At 43.3% G+C, this 23,576-nt stretch overlaps 2 protein-coding genes across 2 annotated transcripts in view; both read right to left on the bottom strand.

Annotated features, from left to right (window-relative positions):
* The window catches only part of LOC311241011 (histone H3.2), a gene marked incomplete at its 3' end in the record, with an annotated part of 340,183 nt that overhangs the window by 289,035 nt on the left and 27,572 nt on the right, over positions 1-23,576 (bottom strand). The gene's annotated exons all lie outside the window — the stretch shown is intronic.
* Positions 19,015-23,576, bottom strand: part of ldlra (low density lipoprotein receptor a) — a gene marked incomplete at both ends in the record, with an annotated part of 29,951 nt that continues 25,389 nt past the window's right edge. Inside the window, 5 exons of the mRNA XM_084329198.1 lie at positions 19,015-19,071; positions 20,086-20,252; positions 20,559-20,648; positions 20,773-21,072; positions 21,488-21,631. Of these exons, the coding sequence (XP_084185324.1) occupies positions 19,015-19,071; positions 20,086-20,252; positions 20,559-20,648; positions 20,773-21,072; positions 21,488-21,631 (758 nt within the window). The remainder of the gene's footprint in view (positions 19,072-20,085; positions 20,253-20,558; positions 20,649-20,772; positions 21,073-21,487; positions 21,632-23,576) is intronic.

Genomic DNA, 23,576 nt, shown 5'->3' on the forward strand with positions numbered 1-23,576 from the left:
CATTGTGATTGCTAGGAACCCAGTGTGCCGACATAGATGTAAACATGTCGATATAAAATATCATCTCATCAGATCTGTCATCAGAGAAGAAAGAATGACACTGATTTATTGTCCAACGGACGACATGGTAGCAGACACTATGAGGAAACCTGTTCCAAATTGAAATTGAAGAGATTTGCAGAGGTCATGTTTAACGTGTAAATATTGACTGCCATACTCTTTTGATGTTTTTGGATTGTATTATTTTCTTTGTAAAATGTTTTTCGGAGAAGTTATCCAGTATGCTAATACAACCCTAAGTGGGAGTGTGAGGATTGGCCCGTTGCCGCCACACGCTTCAAGGTCAAGTACCAATTACCGTCACGCACCTGATGTGTGTTGTAATCAGCTCACCAGAGCCCTTCATATACTCTGGGTTTTCTATCATTCATTGTCGGGTCGTTTTGGAATTCCACTGGCTGCTGCTTGTTTTCCCCATGCTGTTCCCTCGCCTTTTTCTCTTCAGGACGTCTGTTGGAAGTCGCCGCTGTTGCTTGCTTGCCATTCTTTGGACCCCTGCCCCGTAGACCGCTTTGCGCATTTGCGCCTTGGTGAGTTTTTGGAACGTTCTTTTTGTGGAGGCTGTTTTTCTCGTAATTTCCGGGACTCGGGACCTTTCTGTTTTTGTGTGTTTATTAAACACTGAAGAGGAGCCACTTGTTGTTATCACGGACTCAGCTAAGTTTAACACTGAAGAGGAACCACTTGTTGTTATCACGGACTCAGCTAAGACAATACTGGACTGCTTGTAATTCTGTTTGCTCGCCTAGTAACATTTTCCCTCTCTCTGTTCCCGAGTGGATCGAGGAGAAGCTGCAGAGCAGCAGAGGCAGAGGCGCAACGCCACGGTGCCTCTCAGCCCAGAAGACGTGCTGCAGAGCCGCGGACAACTCTGCCAAGAACATTCTCCCCTTGTGTTTTGTTGTTATTTGCTCATTCCTATTTCAGAAATAAATACGCCCTAGTCTTTGGCTAACTCTGAACTACCTGTCTGTGCCGTGCTGTTGGGGTCGGTTTCAAACCATAACAGGGAGTGTTAAAGTTAGAGGTTCTATGTAGGATTGTTAGTAACTGTCTAACTGCATATATAACTGTTTCCACTAGAGGGCGCTCTAGGCGGAGCCACTCATGATACCACCAGGTGGCGAGTATAAAAAGAGATGTCTCCTCCCCCTCTACTTCTTTCCCCACCATCCTCTCAGTGAGAGGAGAACTCTAGAACTGCTGCCCTACCATGTGAATGAATAAACCACGCCAAAGGCTAAAGATACAAACCATGCCTCTTGACCACATTATTGTCGCCCCATAGCCAGATTCTGTCAACATATATCATGACATTTATGTCAATACATGACATACAGGTATAGTACTGTTACATTTGTGACATACAATATATGCAAATATACAGTACTGTTAACCAGAGATCCTAACAGATAATACATACGAGGGGGAGGAAACTGTACATTAGGAGAGGGTGGGTGGGTGGGAAGGGGGGTTTCGACATTTACGGGGGCCAGTTTCTAATTGCAGCCTCCCGTAGGTGCTCTTTGAGAGAGGTTTTGAATGTGGGTAGTGATTCACATCTTTTTACGGCTGTGGGTAGCGTGTTCTACATTGATGTGGCATAATTGCGAAATGTGTTTAGCCCCTTGTTTGTGCCGAATCTGGGTTTAACATGATTTGTGGAGCTCCCTCTGGTGTTGTGGTCGTGATATTCACTGACATTTGGGAAGTATTTCGACATGTACATGAGTACATTAGTGGTGTAGTGTATCTTGTAGACCAGGCCCATTGCAAGTTGCTGTACTCTGTCGTCTACTCTAAGCCATCCTAGGTTGTCAAAATGGGCAGGGGTCAGGTGGGTTTTAGGAGTACGGTCAAGTCTGACCAGTTAGTTTTGTGATGTTTGTAATCTTGTTTTTAGTGCCTTTGAGGTGCTTTAGTACTATGAGGCGCAAGCATAGTCATAGTACCCTTGAATGAGTGCTCCTGCTAGAGACTTCAGGGTATTGTTTACCAGAGAGGAGATCCGGTACAATAATCTTGTTCGTTGGGCCAGCCAGGTGCAGATTCTGCAGAGTTCCGAGCTGAGGGTTTTTTCAACCTGTAACTTGTTCTTGTCAGAGACCAGCAGGGCTGAGTCGTCCGCGAACAGGAACAAGTTGCAGTCACAGGCTTGTCATAAATTAGGAACAGGAACTAGTCCTAGTATGCTTCCTTGTGGAACACCACAGCTCACTGGGAGGGGGGGGGGGGATAGAGTACCGTTTACCTCCACCATCTGTTCTCTCCCCTCCAGGTAGGATTGCATCCAGCTCACTGATAAACTATCAAAACCAATTGCTTTTAGCTTGTCAATCAGAATGGAGTGATTGACAGTGTCGAAGGCCTTTTGTAGGTCCAGCATGACCATGCCACAGTATTTGCCCACGTCCACCTCTTGTTTGATGTGTGGTCATTCAAATAGAGAAGGCACTGAGGAGCTGAGACTGACTACATTTGTGAACTAGCTGTGTAAAAAGAAGTGAGTAGCATTCTGTGTATCAATTTGGTTGCTGTAGAGACAATCAACTGAATTCACCCCTGTCATAAGTGGGTGTGAATCTAGCATCTGGCTTTTCTCCTGCTAATTAGTCCAAACAATTGTCAGAGGCCAGCCTCCTACAGGTGTGGGACAATATTCATTAGGGATTTAAGTGTAGTTTATCCAAGCGCCAGCGACCGACTAAGACTTGGAGTTTTCCTGCTGGAGTTCTCTGAGGAGGCAACCGAGTGCATTTGAGTATCTACTGCCTCTTACTTGCCCTCCTCCAGCAGGCCACTCTTTTGTATCTGCATTTTCTGGTCTTGCCTTGTTAGCTTGTCAACTATACTATCCTAGCCCGCTAGCTTCCAGGCTTACCCGGCTAGCTCGACCTACTGGTTTTAGCTCTTTAGCTAAACCTTCAATTGGCTTCATACATGTAGCCTTTAGCAGTTGATCCATAGCACTTTTTATTAAAAAAAAATCCCGGTCTACCACCGCCACCTGGGTAAGCATGTCTCCGTGTTCTGTCTGTCCCTCTCTCCTAGTAAGGTTAACTCGGTTAGAGAGTCGTGTCCTTGAACTTTAGTTAGGAAAACAGTCAGCTTTAGACGTCTTGGACACTTCAGGCTTTTCTAAGAAGCCTCAATCGAGGTCTTCTAGTCTGGAGAGTCCCAGACATAGTGCTCAGGACAAGGATTTAGCGCCCGGTACGGGGCGGCAGTGTAACCACTCGGTCTCGGTCCTGACACTTGCTCCGCAACCTGATTTTACACATGTTGCAGGTTCCGGTCCAAGCAGGCAGCGGTCTCCACTGAAACCCTGTCTACCTGTACAGTCCCCCCCCACCCCCACCTACCCAATCCAATGTACAGTTTCCACGCCTAATGTATATACTCTTTTCTTTCTGGACTCTTTTTGTATCACAAACAGTACTGTAATTGCAAATCTGGTATGTCATAAATGTATAGATGGAGCAGTACTGTCTATCTGTATGTCATGTATGTCATATATGTTACGATGAATTGAAAATGGGGGACCCTGATGTAAACAAGACGAAAGTCTTTCTCTGGTCTGCATCCCCTTAACAATTGTATGTATTGAGCTGTACTGTACTGTACCCATTCTGCAATCTGTTAATAAAGTTTTCATTCATTCATTCATTCACCTGTCCTTGTGATTGGCGACTCCATCACCCGGCATATTAAGCTAGGCAAGCCAGCCGAGATCAAATGTTTTGGGGGACCCAGAGCTACCGACATTGAAGCCAACCTGAGATTTCTGGCGAATAGCATAGTCAAGGGAAAAGATAACGCACATCTCGCACCCACTGAAGATAAATTTGAGCATATTGTTATACACGTCGGAAATAATGACTGTAGGATGAAAGTCTCTGAGGTCACAAAGATTAACATAGTTAGGCTTTCTGACCTCGCCAGAAAGATGAGTCGGCGTCGAGTAATCTTCTCTGGCCCCCTGCCTGTAAACCGGCATGATGATGAGTTCATGAGTAGGACAGCTTCTCTACACCGATGGCTGGGAAAATACTGTAAAGAACAGGGCTTAGGGTTTGTGGATAACTGGTCCTCTTTCTGGGGGCGCCCTGGCTTGCTGAGAAAGGACGGCGTGAATCCTAACATGCAAGGTGCCTCTCTCTTATCTAGAAATATAGACAAGATTATAGCTTCGGGCTGACAGCCACCCCACAAGCATGCCAGGGTACAGGCTCGTAGCGAGCCTGCTAGTCATGCTAAACCGATGGAGCCTGCCAATCCCTATACCTTTCCTAACCATGCTCCTCCACCAGGCTCCCCACTCCTCTCTTTCTATCTCTATCCTTAACCCGGTATATCCAATAAAAACTAGAATATCTCGTTACGCTCCGCTTTACCCAGCTCGTCCTTGTGCGATAAACCATGCCAACTTAATTGCGATTAAACCTACCCGCATGGCTGAAAATCGCGCTGTTAAATATACAGAGTGCGTGAAGGTTGGCCTTATCAACATTCGCTCTCTGCCAACCAAAGCTCTTTTGGTAAATGAACTGATAACAGACCATAGTCTCGACTTATTGGGCTTCACTGAGACATGGCTTAAACCTAATGACTTTCTGCCCTTAAACGAGGCTTCACCCCCTCATTTTAGTAGCTCCCATATCGCACGCACCTCCAAGAAAGGAGGCGGAGTTGCTCTAATTTACGACTCTAAGCACAACTTTACATCCGACGCAAACTAAGTTTTCCTCGTTTGAGGTGCTCCTCTCCCCCCAACAGAAAGTGCGGCGGTGTGATTCCTACCTCTACTGCATCCTTTGTAATGGCTGTCCTTTACCGCCCCCCAGGCCCTTACACCCTCTTCCTAGATGAGTTTTCCACTTTCATCTCTGAGCTTGTTACGCACTCAGATAACATTTTAATTGTTGGTGATTTTAACATTAATTCCAACAAAACTCCCTATATAAGGCTTTTACCGACATCATTGACTCTGTCGGTCTCATTCAAATCGTTGACCAACCCACTCAGTGGTGGGAACACCCTTGACTTAGTCCTAGCCCGCGGTCTCACTGTGTCAGATTTGACCGTTTCTCCCTATGTTCCTGCTCTCTCAGACCACTACCTCATCAAATTTCAAATAGATTTTTACGGTTTCTTGCCCAGACAGTGTAGAATCCTACATGAGCCGTCGTATTAACGCCTCAACTGTCCCAATTCTAGTTAACTGCCTACCAGACACCCTCTCTCCCTTTCTCTCTTACTCTGGCCCCCTTGATCTCTTTACAGACAAACTTAACGCCGCCCTTCGTAGCACGCTCGACATTGTCGCCCTCCTTAAGCCTAAAATTAAACGTGCTCTGCAAAAACAAACTCCCTGGTTTACGGAGGAAACTCGCTCCTTTAAAAAGGCATGTCGCAAACTTGAACATAAATGGTGTTCGACCAAACTCGAAGTATTCCGCCTTGCCTGGAATGATAGTTTACGTAACTACAAAAAGGCACTCTCACTTGCCAAAACCTCATATTTTTCCAGGCTCATTAACGAAAACAAAAACAACTAAAAGTTTCAGTTTGACACAGTTGCAAAACTTACTCAGAAACAACCAAGTGCCCTAAACCATGTGTTCTCGGCTAACAAATTAATTAAATTCTTTACCAAGAAAATTTATCTCATAAGAGATGAAATTGTTGGCTTACTCAACAATCAGAGTCATTCTCTTCGGTTCAAATAACAAACTCAGCAAGACCGACGGCTTCTCAGTTACAGTGGGTGACAATATTGTCACAAGGAAAGATGAAATTACCTACCTGGGTTCCATCCTAGAGGCTAATCTCTCCTGTGACAAAATGGCATCCAATGTAATAAAAAAAGTCAACCAACGAACTCGATTCTTGTACCGGATCTCCTCTCTGGTAAACAAGAATACCCTGAAGACTCTGGCAGGAGCACTCATTCAGGGGTACTACGACTATGCTTGCACCTCATGGTACCAAAGCACCTCAAAGGCGCTAAAAACAAAATTACAAACATCTCAAAACAAACTGGTCAGACTACTGCTTGACCTTACTCCTAGAACCCACCTCACCCCTGCCCACTTTGACAACCTAGGATGGCTTAGAGTAGACGACAAGAGTACAGCAACTTGCAATGGGCCTGGTCTACAAGATACACTACACGACCAAGGTACCCATGTACATGTCAAAATACTTCCCAAAGGTCAGTGAATACCACGATCACAACACCAGAGGGAGCTCCACAAATCATGTTAAACCCAGATTCGGCTCAAATAAGGGACTAAACACGTTTCGCAATTATGCCACATCAATGTGGAACGCCCTACCCAAAGCTGTAAAGGAATGTGGATCACTACCCACTTTCAAAACCTCTCTCAAGGGACACCTACGGGAGACTGCAATTCAACACTGGCCCCTGTAAATATCCTAACCCAACCCCCTCCAATGTACAGTCATTTACCTAGTATGGTTTTGTCAATACTCCAATGTACAATTTTGTTTGTTTGTACAGTGTCTCCCCCCCCCCCCCCTCAATGTACAGTTTTGCTTGTATATACAGTGTGCCCCCCCCCCCCCAACCACCTCCAATGTAGATTACCCAGTATGGTTGTCAATATCCCAGTGTACCCAACCCCCCCCCCACCCAACCTCCTCCAATGTACAGTTTCTACGTCAAATGTATATACTCCCTTTTCCTGACTCCTTCTGTATCACAAACAGTACTGTATTTGCAAATCTGGTATGTCATAAATGTATAGATGTAGCAGTACTGACTATCTGTATGTCATGTATGTCATATATGTCCTGATGAATTGAAAATGGGGGACCCTGATGTAAACAAGACGAAAGTCTTTCTCTGGTCTGCATCCCCTTAACAATTGTGTGTATTGAGCTGTACTGTATTGTACCCATTCTGCAATCTGTTAATAAAGTTTTCAATCAATCAATCAATCAATCAAGTCCCTCCCAACCTCTGATGGGCTTTCCCCCTGACTTTGAATCCAGCCATACGCTATGCTGCCTTGAAAACGTCTCACTTAGTGCCCTCTCTAAATTGGTTGGCGCGGCTAAACCCTCAACCTGTCTGTTTGACCCTCTTCCAGCAACTCATCAAAGAACTCTTCCCAACTCTAGGCCCTGCCCTACTCAATATCTTCAACACTTCCTTGTCTAGTGGCATGGTGCCCCTGGCCTTTAAATCAGCCATCATTAAACCACTACTTAAAAAACCGAACCTCGACCCTCTAATCTTGAAAAATTACAGACCCACCTCAAATCTTCCGTTCCTATCCAAAGTGTTAGAATGGATTGTCGCAACGCAACTTACTGACCATCTATCAAACAATACTTACACTCCACCGAAACGGCGGTTACCAAAGTCACAAATGACTTACTGCTCTCTCTTGACTCAAACCTACAGTAACTTCTGTGCTCTTATTGCTTGATCTCAGTGCAGCCTTTGACACTATCGATCATTCGATTCTTCTAGGTCGGCTTGAGAATCATGTTGGCATTCGGGGTCACGCACTTGCTTGGTTTAAATCTTATTTAACTGATAGAACACACTGCGTGGTCTATAATGATTTAACATCTGAGACCCTCCCAGTGCAATGCGGTGTCCTACAAGGCTCTGTCCTGGGCCCTTTGCTATTTTTGATTTACATGCTACCCCCCGGCAATATCATACGCAAATGTGGCATAAACTTTCATTTTACGCTGATGACACCCAATTATATATACCTATTAAGCCAAATGATTTCTCCCAATTACAAAATCTTGAGGCTTGCCGTCAAAAAGTGGATGTCGCAAAACGTTCTACTCCTTAATGCAGATAAAACTGAGATGTTAATTGTTGGCCTCCCAAACCACAGAGGCCTGTTTCAGGACATCTCCCTCAACTTTGATACTTGTCATGTATCCCAGAGCTCCACCATAAAAAACCTCTGAGTAATTTTTTATTCCTCCCTCTCATTTAAGGGGAGACACTACAGGTGAATAGGGTAAAATAATTAACTAATAGATATCACAATGAAACTTCCCCAGTTGATTACTTATATTAAGACAAGACTGTTTTGTATTACAAGTTTTCTGAAATTGTATGTTTAAATATGCAAATGAGGCATTATCTACTTAAATATGCACTAATTTGCATATAATTCCAGGACAGAAATCTGAACATTGGATAAAGCCATTTTCAAAATTCTAGTTCCATTTTGTTGACATATTAGAGCCAAAGGTTATTACAGAGGGGATTTTGGATATCTCTTTTTATCACTCCATAAATCAGAAAATACTCCATTCAGTCCATTTTTATGGTACAATTTCATATTTCGCCATGTTTTTAGGAATGAAATGTGATATAAATCAGGGTATGAATGCGATATCAACAAACCCTTCTGTAAATACCTTCAGAACATAGATATGAATAGAACTGGAAGGTTTGGTGTTTGTGAGTGCTACTGAAGTGGAGATTTCTGGCTCAGAGTATGAGGAAGAACTTTTTTTTTAAACAGATATTTATAAACACAAAACCTAATCAAACCATTAGTAATAGACAACCTAAACACATGCCTGATAACTGAATAATAATAATAATAATAATAATAATAATAATAATAATAATAATAATAATAATAATAATAATAATAATAATAATAATAATAATAATAATAATAATAATAATAATAATAATAATAATAATAATAATAATAATAATAATAATAATAATAATGATGTTATTGAACTGAACAGAACTACACACAGGCTACAAACAGTGTAGTACCCCCTAATAGGCAAACAATATTTGAATAGATATCACTATGAAACTTTCCCAGTTTGTTATGTACATATAAACTAAGAAAAAATATTTTGCAAGTTTTCTGAAATGTATGTTTACATATGCAAATGAGGCACTTCCCCATTAAATATGTGCACATTTATGGATGCAATAAGGCAAAATGAAGTAAAATAAACAACTAAATGTGTGTTATTGACGTTTTATTGTCACTAGTTTCATAGAAGACATGTTTAGGAAGCAAAATATAACAAAATCTCAAAATCAACAAAAAAAGTATATTTGCCTATTCACCTGGGGTGTCTCGCCTTAATGCACATATAAAAAAATTCACAAATTGCCTTCTGCCATCTTCATAATATCGCAAAAATCTGCACCATTTTAACTCTGGCTGATGCTGAAACCTTAATTCATGCTTTTGTCTCATCACGTCTAGACTACTGTAATGCACTTTTTTCAGGCCTATACCTAATTCAAGCATCAAAAATCTTCAACTCGTGCAAAACGCGGCTGCACGGATACTAACTAAAACTAGAAAATTTGATCACATCACACCAGTTTTGTCCGCCCTACACTGGCTTCCTATTCAAGCTCGATCTGACTTTAAAGTGCTACTCCTCACCTACAACATTTTAAATGGGCTTGCACCGCTCTATCTATCCAATCTCATCTCCCGATACTCGCCTGCTCGTGCTCTGCGCTCACAGAATGCGGGGCTTCTATCGACTCCTAGGGTTAAAAAGAAATCCGCCGGCCACAGAGCCTTTGTCTACCGCGCTCCCTACCTGTGGAACAAATGACCTGCCGTCGTCAGGGGCTTTTCTGCAGACATGGGAGAACCTTTTAACATCTGTCTCTGTCTCAACCGGTCCCATGGAACAGCTTCATACCGTCTTCTGTCTGGCCTGCAGTGCTGAACCTTCTGAGTGACTTCTCCTGCCCCCACGGGACATACGGCCCTGAGCTATTGTCTTGTATCTCATCCTGTATCCATATGCTTGCAGTAGTTCTATCTATTACTCTATTTTACAATTTTCTTATATACTATGATTCTACTGTCACCATGTATGCATATGCTCACTACATGTATTTATTGCTCCATCTCCGCCCACTACAAACATGGGAACTCTCTAACCCCTGTCCCAACCCCCCCCCCCCCTCTCTCTGAGTGCTTGTCTTGTAGTGCTGACCAAGGTGGTGGATGTCTCGGGGTCTTGGCCAAGATTGCAGTGACTGTTCTACAAGCACCACCGAGGCCATGGATCAGCTTCTTACCGTCTTCTGTCCGTGGTCTGTCAACATGGTTTCATTGCTGGGTTAAGTACTTCTATTCTATTTACATAATATGCTTACTTCATATATCTATTCACATATATGCTTACCACTTGTTTCTATTGCTATGTCCGCCCATCACAATCACGCGAGCTGTCTAACGCCTGTCCCGTCTCCCTGTCTCCCTGTGAGTGGCTGTCCTGGAGTGATGACCGGAGTGTTGGACGTCCCGTGATGAAGACCGGGAGGATGCGACCCTCTCTGCGCCGCCACCCTGTCTCCCTGTCTCCGGCTGTCTCATAGTGATGACCGGAGTGTTGGACGTCCCGTGATGATGACCGGGAGGATGCGACCCTCTCTGCGTCGCCCCCTGTCTCCCTGTCTCCAGCTGTCTCGGAGTGATGACCGGAGTGTTGGACGTCCCGTGATTAAGACCGGGAGGACACGACCCTCTTTGCGCCACCCCTGTGCCTCAAATAGATCCGATATCAGCTCTATCTTTAATCTTTCAAAATGTTCAGTTGCTATCGCTATCAGCTCTATCTTAAATTTTTCAAAAAGTGCAGTTGCTATCGCATGCACTCATCTATCACCGACATCTAAGAAGGGAGATCCCCCCTTGAATGGCCCTTCTAAGGTTTCTCTCCTCCACATTGCCTGTGGTGCATTTTTTCCTATTGCTAGGTTTTAGTGAGTTTTTCCTTACCTTCGCGTGGGGTATGTCTGGGAGTGTTGCATTTATTTAGCATTTATTTAAAAAAAATTGGACCTTATGGTGTTCTTGTTTTGTTCTTGACTTATTGTGATGTTTCTTCTTGACTTGTTTAAAGAAGACGTGTACGGCCCATGGGGACATTAACGTGTGTTGTCGGGCCTTACAAATTAATTTGATTTGTGGAGTGGGATGTTCTGAAGCCAGATTGGAATTCGTAGATTAGATTTTTTTCAGTTGAGTAATTTCCAAAGTTCACAGGGTTTGTTTTTGTTTTCCTCAGTTTCGTCATTGATGAACCCTGGAGTACACGCGGGCGGCAGATGAGTCTACCCCCTGGGCGGATTGTGAGTAACATGTGGTGTTCATTGTGTAGCGCGCCAGAGTGCTTGGCTACGGTTGTGGCTCACTGCTCGCACTTGCTCCCGTCTTTTCAGAAACCGCGAGGGACGTGCCGGTGGAGAACGGGGAGCTAGGCTAACAAGACTGTGGATGAACCCTGGCTGGCGCTCTACATTCCGCAAAGCTGTGTATACAGTACGTCCACGCTCGGGCCAACTGTGTAACCTAGCAGTCGCTGACTGTGTCTGCGGGTGTAGGCCTGTGAATGGCAGAATCATAAAACGTGTGTCCAGTGACTGCCGCACTTTTCTTGTGTTCTAGCCATCAGTGACCTGGGGACGACTCTCAGGCTACTACGGGCACGGACCAATAGGCCGACCCACGGGACATGGACATGACATTGATGATTTGATATTGTTACGAGCTGGCTCAAGCTTGTAACAAGGGAGGCACAACTTAAGAAATAACTAAAATAATTTTTTAAATATACTATATATGTCAGCAAATATGAACGAGTATCAGTGTGTAAGCAGTGCATGGATGAGAATGTATGTGCAGCATGAATGTTGGAAGTGTAAAAGCAAAAGCAGGTGTCTAAACAAACAAAGTAACAAAACCGGTGGAGAGAGTGAGACCAAAGGAAGCCTCCATGTATATCAGACAGGGACACACCGACCCAGGTGTGCCCCAATAAGTCTGATGACCCTCCCCAGCTCTGCTCTGCCAGCTCCACCCACCAATCCCGTGAGACATGGACACAAGCAGAGCAAGCAAGCAAACAATGTGGGGGAGGGTCGTCACACCCCCTCCCATAAAACAGGGACCCTAGAGTCACTGGGGCACCCTCTCCTTAACACCAACATTTCACGCAAACCATCAATACATTACAAAAAAAATTGCATTTCACATCAACAAACCATTCTACAATTCACCCATGAAACAACCATCTACCCCACTCAACTATACCTGACCGTTGTCTGTCTCGCACATGCCTGTCAACTCCCCATCCAGCCAGTTCAGCCCCAGCCTCAGCAACTCAGGTGCACCAGAGAAGCCCTTTAAGAGAACAGGGGTAACTAACTAGAACGGGCAGACAGGTATAAATGAGGAGAACAACAATCTTCATGGGGAACAGTGGTGAAATGGCCTAAAGTTAAACGTAGTCTGTCCTGCATGTTCTTATATGAGCAGCTTCCTATTCATGGTGATGCATTTATTCAAGCATTCCTTGTACTTTTTAAGTAGTTTTTGTTGTTCATCTGTCTCCTGAGATCACAGTTCGCTCTCAGCAAGTCATCTATTAATAAGTTGTTATATTTAAATTCTAGCTGAGGTTTCATATTTGTTTTAGCCTGCTAATAAAGTGTTATATTTTAATCCTAGTGTCCTCTGTTATTTGCCACTATACTGCTCCTCCCTCCCACCAGAACCTATATAGATAGATAGATAGATAGATAGATAGAGCATTTTGGAGTTTCCCACTGGGCTATAAAATCGGTGGCATAGTCGTTGCTTGGCCAGCTGCCTCACATATATATCATAATCATATATGTTCATGCTATTATAATTCTTTGTAATGAACCAGCTTACTGGGCATGAATTCTCTAGCGTACAGACAGAATGTTTTGTCTCTCATATCAAAATGTCTAAAATTCTGTCTGTGTATCTCTCCATGCTGCACCCCTCATGGTAACGTTTTTCAGATGTTCACCCTCTTACTGCTTTGTTAAACTATGCAGGCACGTGCACACATAGAGCCCAAGGGGTGCTTGAGCACCTGCCCTTTTCAGACTCATAAAAAAGTGCCTTTAAAATATATAGATATATATATTACCGTTGCGCATATAGACTGCCCTCCCAACTGAAAAATGTCAGGATGGAATCAAAATATTAGGTAAAGAGAGAGAGATGCCCCATATTCCATTGCAGTTTGCACGGCCTCCTCAGCATGCCTCTCCGCGGACCTATATATTTTATGCATAGCGTGGGTGATGATGATGATAGAAACCGCTGTGGCGCATACAGTTGAATGCTGGTATTACACTCACTGAGGGACACGAAGAAGTCAAGTCCGATGGGATTTGGGAATCTCAAATAAAAATCGGGATTGGAATAGAAAATGCATTTATATTAAACAATACAGAATATACAGCACTTCTTGGGGTCTGCAGGGTAAGCACCTATTCCCTCCCCCCTGAACATTTGTGGCGATGTATGGGACTTTTAAGTCAGTGATAAAAGTGTCCTTCAAGGATAGGTGAGCTCCTGCACTGATTATTATAGTTCAATATTCAATATTTGATCACCAAAACCCCCCAAAAAGCATAAAAAGGGCCCCCAAAAATCGGGCTTGCGCACTTTGCGCGCTCGGTTTTAACACACACAGGTATAGTGCCCTTTTCAGCCTTTGAGCACCTGCCCCTCTAAAGTCCTGTGCACGTCCCTGAAACTAGGGAACGCTCTTGACATTCTCTTACTGTATACATTTAGTTCAGGGTTACCCATGACTCTGGGCCCACCTCTCAGCCAGAGACATAGCCTGAAATTTTCAAGTACCTTGGAATTTCTGACATAGCTAGATAAATAGCCAGACACCGTCTCATGACTGTGCATTTCCATGCCTAGAAAAGCCTGACATGACCAAGCGTTTTTCTTTCCTATGTAACCTTATCTATTACAGTATAAAGCCCAGAGTTATTAAACACTCTGGGCTCACTTCTCGGATTGTCTTGACTTGTACACTCTGCTTTGAACTGAGACTATGTGCACCTTTGCAATAGGTCAAGCAGGCTGTCAATCAATGGTGGCCATTTTAACTTTCAAACTATTGCCGTTTACCATGTTCGAGCCAATCGGCAAAGCCAACTGAGTCACGTGACTAAGTTGCCCCCTACCTGCGCAAGCTGCTGCGCTAAAAAGTAGTTTAAAACTAAAACCGCTGGATGTCATTTAGCCAAATCAGCATGGCAGTGTGAGTGTGAATCTTTCACGTTTTACATATATAGCTTTGGCATGGATTGATTGTTTAGATCGTTTAGATTGGCTTGAAACCCGTTCTTTGCCGTTTGCGGCTATATTCTTTAATTGAGTGTTTCTGATACATGCTATAGTAACTGTATAGGGCAATGGTCACTAGTCCTAAATCGAAATCGAAGACACCACAAGCAAGAATTCTGTCACTCCTATTGTAAAAAACTATAAATTCACAGTATAAGTTACTATACTATATATTACTAGCTGTAATATATATATCCCCCTCAAATCCAACTCACACATATATTTTTTACCAAGTCACAATACCAAGAGGGGCTCTTTTGCCTAGAGGTCTGGCAATACAGATTATACCTTTCAAGGAATATTGTATTTGATGTGTATGATTTTACTTGAGGTGCCAAGATTGCCACATCACTTCAATTCAAAACACCCATAACTGGAAATTAGGAAGACAAAGAAAGCAAAACACAGACTCATTCAGCGTGGGTCTTAAGAGGATTTATTTAAAGACAGAAATCAACTTCGTCAGAAAATATAAAACTGCTGTGAATTTGCGTATTTACATAACATTTCCTTTTTTCCTTACAATTTTACAAATGAACACACATCTGTCAAGTACTTCTGAAATGAACTGCTGGACGCGACACTGCATTCAAAGACAGATTCAAGAAGAACTTCATAACCCCCCCCCCTCCTCACGTACCACTGTCATGCATTATCATGTATATTATGCTTGTGTGAACTATGTTCTTGTGATGATATGTTGAACGTATCCCTGTTGATTGTCTACTGTCCATTTATGTATTTGTGCTGCAGAGTATATATTCTATATCTATAACTCACTTCTCATAGTACTAAAACATTATTACATGAATAATAATTGGGGAAACTGTTCAACTTGGCATGTGAGTTTGAGTTATGTTGTACATCTGCACCTAAATGGTCTGATGTTAATAAAAGTTGTCATAAGATTAAATTCAGCGTTATCTCGTGTTGACCAAGCCGGTATAGCTATATCTTCGAAAACAAATGAGAAAAAAAAGAGAAAGAAAATAATGTAGGTCAACCTACAGTGAGGTTAAGATAAGGGTTACGTTTTCACTTTTTCTGTGAAAATTATGAGTTCCATCTTAGCGGTGTGGCCAACGAGTGACGACCTGAATTCAGGCACGTGAGGCAGAGACAAAACTGAGCGCTGTGTCCCAGGTAAAAGAAAAGTATACTAAATTAATTTAGCATTTAGTATACATTTGTTTCACCTGTGCATTGATTCTAGAATAAATAGAAACATTTATTTATGTACAGTTTTTCAAAGTATACAAACTACACAAATAACATTGTGACCAAAACAGTTAAGAAAATAATATTTACATTTATGAACATTATATTTACATACTCATAATATGCACTGTTAGTTGACTAATGGAATAGGACAGTTATTTCTGAATGTTCTCCCCGTATGGCTTTGCTAGCCCAAATCAATAGCTTGCTTCCCCAGCACCAACATAAAAACCATACAACACACACCACCACAACGTCTTTGTTAAAGGAAAACTCCAACATTTTGGGAAATTAGCTTATTTAACATCTTCCCTGGAGTTAGACAAGAAGATACATATCTTTTTTGTCTCTGTGCGTGCATTTAGCTTTGGGAACAGTAGCTCCGTTAGCATAGCTTAGCTTCATCACTGGAAATGGGGGATATCCGGAGCTTCATCACTGGAAGTGGGGGAGATCCGGAGCCTGACGTTCCCTTACACTGTATACAGTCACGAAATACACTCCAAATACAACTCCAAAACGTTCATGTAAACATGTTGTGACCTGTGTATTCACCACGTGGAGAAATAAAAAATTATTGAATTAGACAATTACGTTTTATAAGCAAATATACTCTGAACTATTTTTTGCCTAACCACTCCTCTCTGAGCGCAGTCAGTGATTTCAACGTGTCGTCGTGATTGTTGACATTCTCATTCTTTCAAAGGATCCGAACCGATTGAAGTTTATGGATACCATGACTTAAAATCCTCTTACCTTGACGATTAAAAGCCTCCCCAATTTAGAAAACAGTAATCCAATGGCTGGTATTGATATACTGCACGCTAACGGAGCTAACCGGACACTAAAGCTAACCGGACACTAAAGCTAATATAATGACTTCCTTTCTGGGGGGTTTCAAAATAAAAGAGCGACGTCTATAGCTCAGAGAGGAGTGGTTAGGCAAAAAATAGTTCAGAGTATATTTGCTTATAAAACGTAATTGTCTAATTCAATTATTTTTTATTTCTCCATGTGGTGAATACACAGGTCACAACATGTATATATGAACGTTTTGGAGTTGTATTTGGAGTGTATTTCGTGACTGTATACAGTGTAAGGGAACGTCAGGCTCCGGATCTCCCCCACTTCCAGTGATGAAGCTCCGGATCTCCCCCACTTCCAGTGATGAAGCTAAGCTACGCTAACGGAGCGACTGTTCCCAAAGCTAAATGCACGCACAGAGACAAAAAAGGTATGTATCTTCTTGTCTAACTCCAGGGAAGATGTTAAATAAGCTAATTTCCCAAAATGTTGGAGTTTTCCTTTAAGTCCTCTGTCACTGTGAATGCCTGTAACACTAACACTTCCCACACTGTACATATCTCACTGTAAACAGACAGGCACATTAATTCCCCACACATCCCTGGATTCCATAGCAACAAATATTCTCCACTCAACTCCCAATCTATCTGTTTACAATCAGATATTAAAGAGCAGAGGAGGAAGAGATGGTTGCTGAAAAATTATATTAATCATAATCATAATCACCAAGCACCAATAAGCACCACTAAGCACCAATAACCAATGACTGAGTTTAAGAGACATTTGGTAAGACGTCAAGTCTAAGAGTTATTATCCTAGACGTATAGAGTAACGAAGGCACATAGATATTGTATTAGCTTGTTGCAGTGTGATTTCTGATTGGTCAAAAAGCTACAGGTACAGTCGGTTCCTTTGGAAAATACTCCTGCAAAAATTAAACCGTATCACTGCCTATGAACGATGACGATGACCACGATGATGAGGTTCCTGAAGATATTGAGGTCACACTGGTTAAATTGGCACATGCAGAATTCTAGTTAGAATTTAGGAATTCCATTCACCTGTATCCAATGCTACAACGAGCAGCTATAGTGTTAGCGTTTCCCTTGGGGAAATTATTTAAAAAATATATTATAAAGAACAAAAAAAGTGGATACATCTGAAGATAATGCAAGATACGATCACTTACTCTGAACAATTGTGTCAGTCTCCATCAAATGAGGCAAAAATAAACGACTACAGTATTTACAACACAGCTTTTCTGAGTGTTCACGTAACAAGAGTCCTTCCGTTTCCATTTACAGACTTAGTGTGACCGGTGTGATCTTGTTTGCGTTGTGTTTAGTCGATTCGACCCCTGTTAAGGGATCGCCCTGAGTGGGAGTTGAACCCCGATCTCCCGCGTCGCGGGCGGCATCACAGACCACTATACCAAGAAGTGAATTCACTTCTTGCTTCCGGGTCTGGATGCCTCTGGGGAGTGAGTTTACTTGCAGCACCGCTTACCATCCACAGCCACTGAACTACTTGTACCATCGTGACTGTGGATATACTGCGGTACCTCCGTTACATTAGGAATGTATCATGTTTCTTTTTTGTTGGCTGGGTTTGCGCATGCGGATTAAGGGAGAGGTGGGCTATCGCGTCATCAGTCCAGGAAAGATGCGTACTGGCTTGTAAAGACGGGAACGCAAGGGTGGTGTTTTCAGATTTGTTCACTCTGGGACCCGTTTTCAGAAAATAGCGTATTCAGGCTCCCAGAACGCGGTACCATGTGGACGAAACGTGCATACGATAAAATACTTTGGCGGTTACACCCAAAATCTGATCCATCTGGACATGGCCTAAGCACATTAGTGGCCAGCGTCTCCGGTGATCTGTTGGGTTAGGTAATAATCACAATAAAGAGAATAGAACCCGCACACTCATGCTCCAGAATAAACGTTTAATTTATCACGTTTCGTCAGGACCCTGGAAACACTGAAATTGTCAATGAAAAGTTTATTCTGGATTATTTGAGAATGCGGGTTCTATTATCTTAACTAAACATTAAATACAACTTAATTTCTCACTCTAAAAATGTTCCTAAATCTGAAATTATTTTCACTGGCACACAGTGCCTAACTTCGGCTGAAAGATTCAGCACCATGGACAGGTCTACTCAAACTAATTTATTTTGGGATGACATGACAAACGAAGATAAACCCTGAGTCGATCGGCCTGAGTCGATCGGACCTTCCTACGCTGAGCTATATGGTAACTTCCGTGCACCTACCGCATAATACCTCCGCAACAATGAGGCATTCACCTGTAGGGGGTAGGTGTGCGAAAGTTACCATATAGCTCAGCGTAGGAAGGTCCGATCGACTCTGGGTTTATCTCTACGTGTTCAGGAGACTCAGGTGCATGATGTGGCTCAACTTGGGGACAGTCATTCTGTTATCAGGCATTGTGAGGATAAAGAGTCTCTCGGAGAAACAAAAACAAAAACCAAGCTCTGTGATTTGGTGAGACAATGACGGACTCGTTGGCTGTGGAGGTGGATGATGGGAACAAATTTGCAATGAAGATGGAAAAACCTCCATTTCAACCTATAGGTTTCTCTTTCTAGAGCGCTTGCTTGTGAGGATATAGCGGTACTCTTCCGTATTTTTGTGGTTGTGAGGTAAAAAAAAAAAAAAAGTCTTCCCAGGTAGCTTATTATCGTCATGGCTCTCTTATTCCTTTGCTCGTCTCTCTTTTTTCAGTTTTCCGTGAAGGTGGGGTTGTCTGCCTCTTCCTCCAGGCTCACAACCTGCCTCTATGATAGGACAGAAAAAGAAGAGGAAGTTAGATCAGCGATCAGCGATCTGGCTTAAAGGAACATGCGCTTACCGAGTCAGTAGAAAGCTATCCGGCTGCAAGCTAGCCTAGCTTAGCACAAATTAATGGAAGCTTGATAGCTTTCTACTGAACGCACAGAGAGGAAATTGGTATCTATCTTCTTGTCTGACTCTGGAGAAGACGATAAGCCCATTTCCCATAATGTTGGCGTGTTCCTTTAACTCTTCCAGGTGTACAATCTCATGCGTGAGTTGGAATGTTTGAGGGCTGAACATTCTAACAATGAGCTACAGCTAACCCATTGAAAGCGAGTTCTTGAATCCCAAGAGGACATTCCAGAACACTTACACCTGAAGTCTAATGTTCAGTAAGCACTTGTTATTTTCAAGTGAACCAAATGTATATACTGTATAATATATATTAGTGTCGAGTAAGAGGATTAGCAGAGGTTAGAATAGGACAGTTATTTAGGATGGTTTTAGAGTAGGGGGGGGGGATACAATAACGAGAGACAGACTAGAGAGGAGTTGAAAGGTCTTCAGTGTGGAGTCTTTTGCTGACCATCCTCATTCTATGGAATCCAGTAAAAGAAGGAAAGATAGAAAAGACAGAAAGTCATGCCAATGACCAGGACATAAGGGCACTAGTATGATCTGAGGCACTGGTTCTCAACCTCTAAAAACAGAGGGACCCCCCCCCCCCGCCCCCCTTGGTCAAGCATAGATAGAAGAGTGAATTCAGACACAAAATAATCATTCTTAATTCCCCCTTTCAGGCTATTTCATTATTGGGGGGGCTTTATACTTCCAAATATTCCTTCGAAAAAGGAATTTGTATTTTAAAAGATTATAAACACAGTAGATGTCTTTGATTATCTTTTCGCGACCACCTAAAATCATCTCGCGACCGACCCCCTTGGAGGTCCCTGACCCCTAGGTTGAGAACCACTGACCTAAGGCTCGGCTCGTTGTGAACGATCAGACAGACTCACCGGTGGGTAGCTGTAGCCGTCTAGACTATTGCTCCTCCTGCAAATGTGAACCTGGTCCTCTGTGGTTTTCTGGTAGACAGGGTTGTCAAAGTGGATGGTGTTGGTGTTCTTCAGCCTGTAGTTCCTCCACAGCAGCACGGCACCGAACGCCACCATGCATACAATCACTAGGGATAGAGAAGCGAGATCGAGAGAAAGGGAGATAGAGAGATAAAGAGATAGATAGAGAGAGAAAGAGATAGATAGAGATACAGATAGAAAGAGAGATAGATAGAGAGAAAGAGAGATAGAGAGAAAGATAGAAAGAGAGACATATAGAGAGAAAGAGATATAGGGAGATAGAGAGACAGATAGAGAGAGAGGATGGGGAGGGGGGCAGACCTTGTCAGCATTTTCAGCACATCTTACATATCATAGTACATGCTTTCAACTAATCCTTAGTGTGTCTAAATATAGTAACCTTGCATCCTTACCTATGGGTAAGACTATATAGAGAACTGTGGTGGTGGTGGGGGACATCTTGGGCACAGCAGCAGCAGCAGCAGCAAACCCACGATGGATGTCTGGAGGGCAAGACGTGGCACACATGAGATATATCAGTGACACGTTGCACTGACTTGTAATGTTTCGATATATTTACACCTGACCCCAGGGTGTCGTGTTTGAGAACCTGAAGTCTAAGCCTACCGCTAGAGGAGACCGGAGGCTCCGCGGTGGTCTGGGGGGCCTTGGTCCTCTGTGGCTGGGGCGTGGTGGTCTTCAGTACGGGCGTGGTGGTCTTCAGTACGGGCGTGGTGGTCTTCGGTAAAGGCGTGGTGGTCCTCGCCAAAGGCCTAACGGTGGTGGTGCGTGGCACTGGCCTCACAGTGGTGCTGGGTATTATGACGGGCGCTTTGGTGGTGGTGCGGACCTGGGGCCTGGCCGTGGTGCTGGCTGGCGTCGGTGGAGGGGGAGGGTTGGTGTCGGGATCTGTAGCTGTTGGCACAGCTGTTGGTGGATAAACATTAATAGTTAGACTGAATATAGAGGTGAATGTTTATAATACAGCAAGTACTGAGAGAAGGGGGGGTAGATAAAGAGAGGCAGAGAGAGAGAGAGAGAACGAGAGGCAGAGAGGGAGAGAGACCAAGAAAGAGAGACAGAGAGATGGAGAGAGACAGAGAGAGAGAGAAAGAAAGAGAGATAGATAGAGAGACTGAGAGGAAGAAAGAAAGACAGAGTGAGAGAGAGACAGAGAGAGAAAGAAATAGAGACAGAGAGAGAGAGGGAGAAAGAGAGAGAGAGAGACAGACAGAAAGAGAAAGAAAGAGACGGGAGAGAGAAAGAAAGAGATAGATAGATAGATAGATAGAGAGCTTTCTTTTTCCTTATACTCCATTGTAGGTCAAGTGTCTGTACTCACATGGCACACAACTCCTCATGTTCCGGGCCAGCGTCATGTTGTCTGCACAGGCGCAGGTGTACTTGGGGGAATGTCTGCCCACCTGGGGAGCAGCCAGACACAGGAACTCACAGCCACCGTTGGCCGCCCTGCACCAGTCCCTGCCTGGAAGGGGAGGACATAAACATTAAAAGTGGGCTTATAATCTCATTGATGACTTTCTTCCACAGCCACAGCCGTGCTAGAGAGTCTTCTTTCTGTGTTTTTAGTTCTTTCTTTACTTCTTTTTATCTAAATGTTTGTGCATAATACAGATGGGTCTGATTGATATTATTATTGTTTTTTGTTTTTCTTTCCCAGTAGCATCTATGCTGCATGTTTGGATGTTTTGCAGATGTGTTTTCAACAAATCCGGTGTGGGGGGGATGGGGTGGGTATGAGGGAGGGGAAGGGGAAATGAAAGGGGAAGAAAAGAAAAAAAGATGGAAAATGAATGATGTTGTTGTTGGGTGATAGGGATTGGGCAATCCAACTATGGGCCTCAGCGGCCGAGAAAGTAAAGGCCATGATCTAGTGGCGAAGCGGGGTCGGGGTGCTGATCCAGAGACAGGGCTCTGAACTTCATAAAAGTCAGACAAAGCTTTCCAAAAGCTCAAACAGTGAACTCCAAGCCCACGTGGTTGAACTAAAAATTCAAAGAAACAGACTAAGAAATTACATAAACACCATGATCAAAACCACACACAAAAAATTTCATCAACGACAAAACTGAGGAAAACTAAAACAAACCCTGCGAACTTTGGAAATTACTCAACAACCAACTAGGCTGCAGCAAAAAACTAAAAACCAGATTTACAAACATAAACATAAAGACAGAAAACACGCTCATCACAGACAAACTGGATGTGGCCAAATACCTAAACACATTCTTTACAAACATAGCCACAACACTGGTTAATAAACCACCCTCCCACTCAGGGCATTATGGGGTAGAACATACTACAAAAACCTAGGGGTCCGCAAAGATGACTTCAAACTGGAAATGGTAACAACAGATGAGGTACTCAAAAAACTGAGCGCCCTCCAACCTAACAAGGCCACTGGCCATGACAACAACCCCTCCAAATTCCTCAGAGACTCAGCAGCCGCCATCACCCCAGTCATCACACACATAAAAAACCTCTCCATAAAACAGGGACACGTCCCCAAGGACTTCAAAATTGCGAGAGTGACCCCCCTGCACAAAAAGGGCAGCAAATTAGACCCAGGCAACTACCGCCCTGTTTCTATTTTTACCTCCATCTCGAAAGTCATGGAAAAAATAGTCTACGAACAGGTCGAAAAGTACCTAGCGGGAAAAAAATCGAATCTACGAATTCCAATCTGGCTTCAGAACATCCCACTCCACTGACACATGCCTTCTCTATTTGAACGACCACATCAAACAAGAGGTGGACGCGGGCAAATACTGCGGCATGGTCATGCTGGACCTACAAAAGGCCTTTGACACTGTCAATCACTCCATTCTGATTGACAAGCTAAAAGCAATTGGTTTTGATAGTTTAGATGCAATCCTACCTTGAGGGGAGAGAACAGATGGTGGAGGTAAACGGTACTCTACCCCCCCCCCCCCCCCCACTCACAGTGAGCTGTGGTGTTCCACAAGGAAGCATACTAGGACCGCTACTGTTCCTAATTTATGCAAATGACATGACTGCAACTTGTTCTTGTTCATGGACGACTCAGCCCTGCTGGTCTCTGACAAGAACAAGTTACAGGTTGAAAAAACCCTCAGCTCAGAACTCTGCAGAATCTGCACCTGGCTCGCTGATAACAAACTATCATTACACCTGGGTAAAACAGAGTCCATTCTCTTCGGATCAAATAACAAACTCAGCAAGACCGACGGCTTCTCAGTTACAGTGGGTGACAATATTGTCACAAGGAAAGATGAAATTACATACCTAGGTTCCATCCTAGAGGCAAATCTTTACTGTGACAAAATGGCATCCAATGTAATAAAAAAAAGTCAACCAACAAACTCGATTCTTGTACCGGATCTCCTCTCTGGTAAACAAGAATACCCTGAAGACTCTGGCAGGAGCACTCA

Source organism: Notolepis coatsorum (assembly GCF_963971535.1).
Source record: "Notolepis coatsorum genome assembly, chromosome: 14".
Taxonomy (NCBI): domain Eukaryota; kingdom Metazoa; phylum Chordata; class Actinopteri; order Aulopiformes; family Paralepididae; genus Notolepis; species Notolepis coatsorum.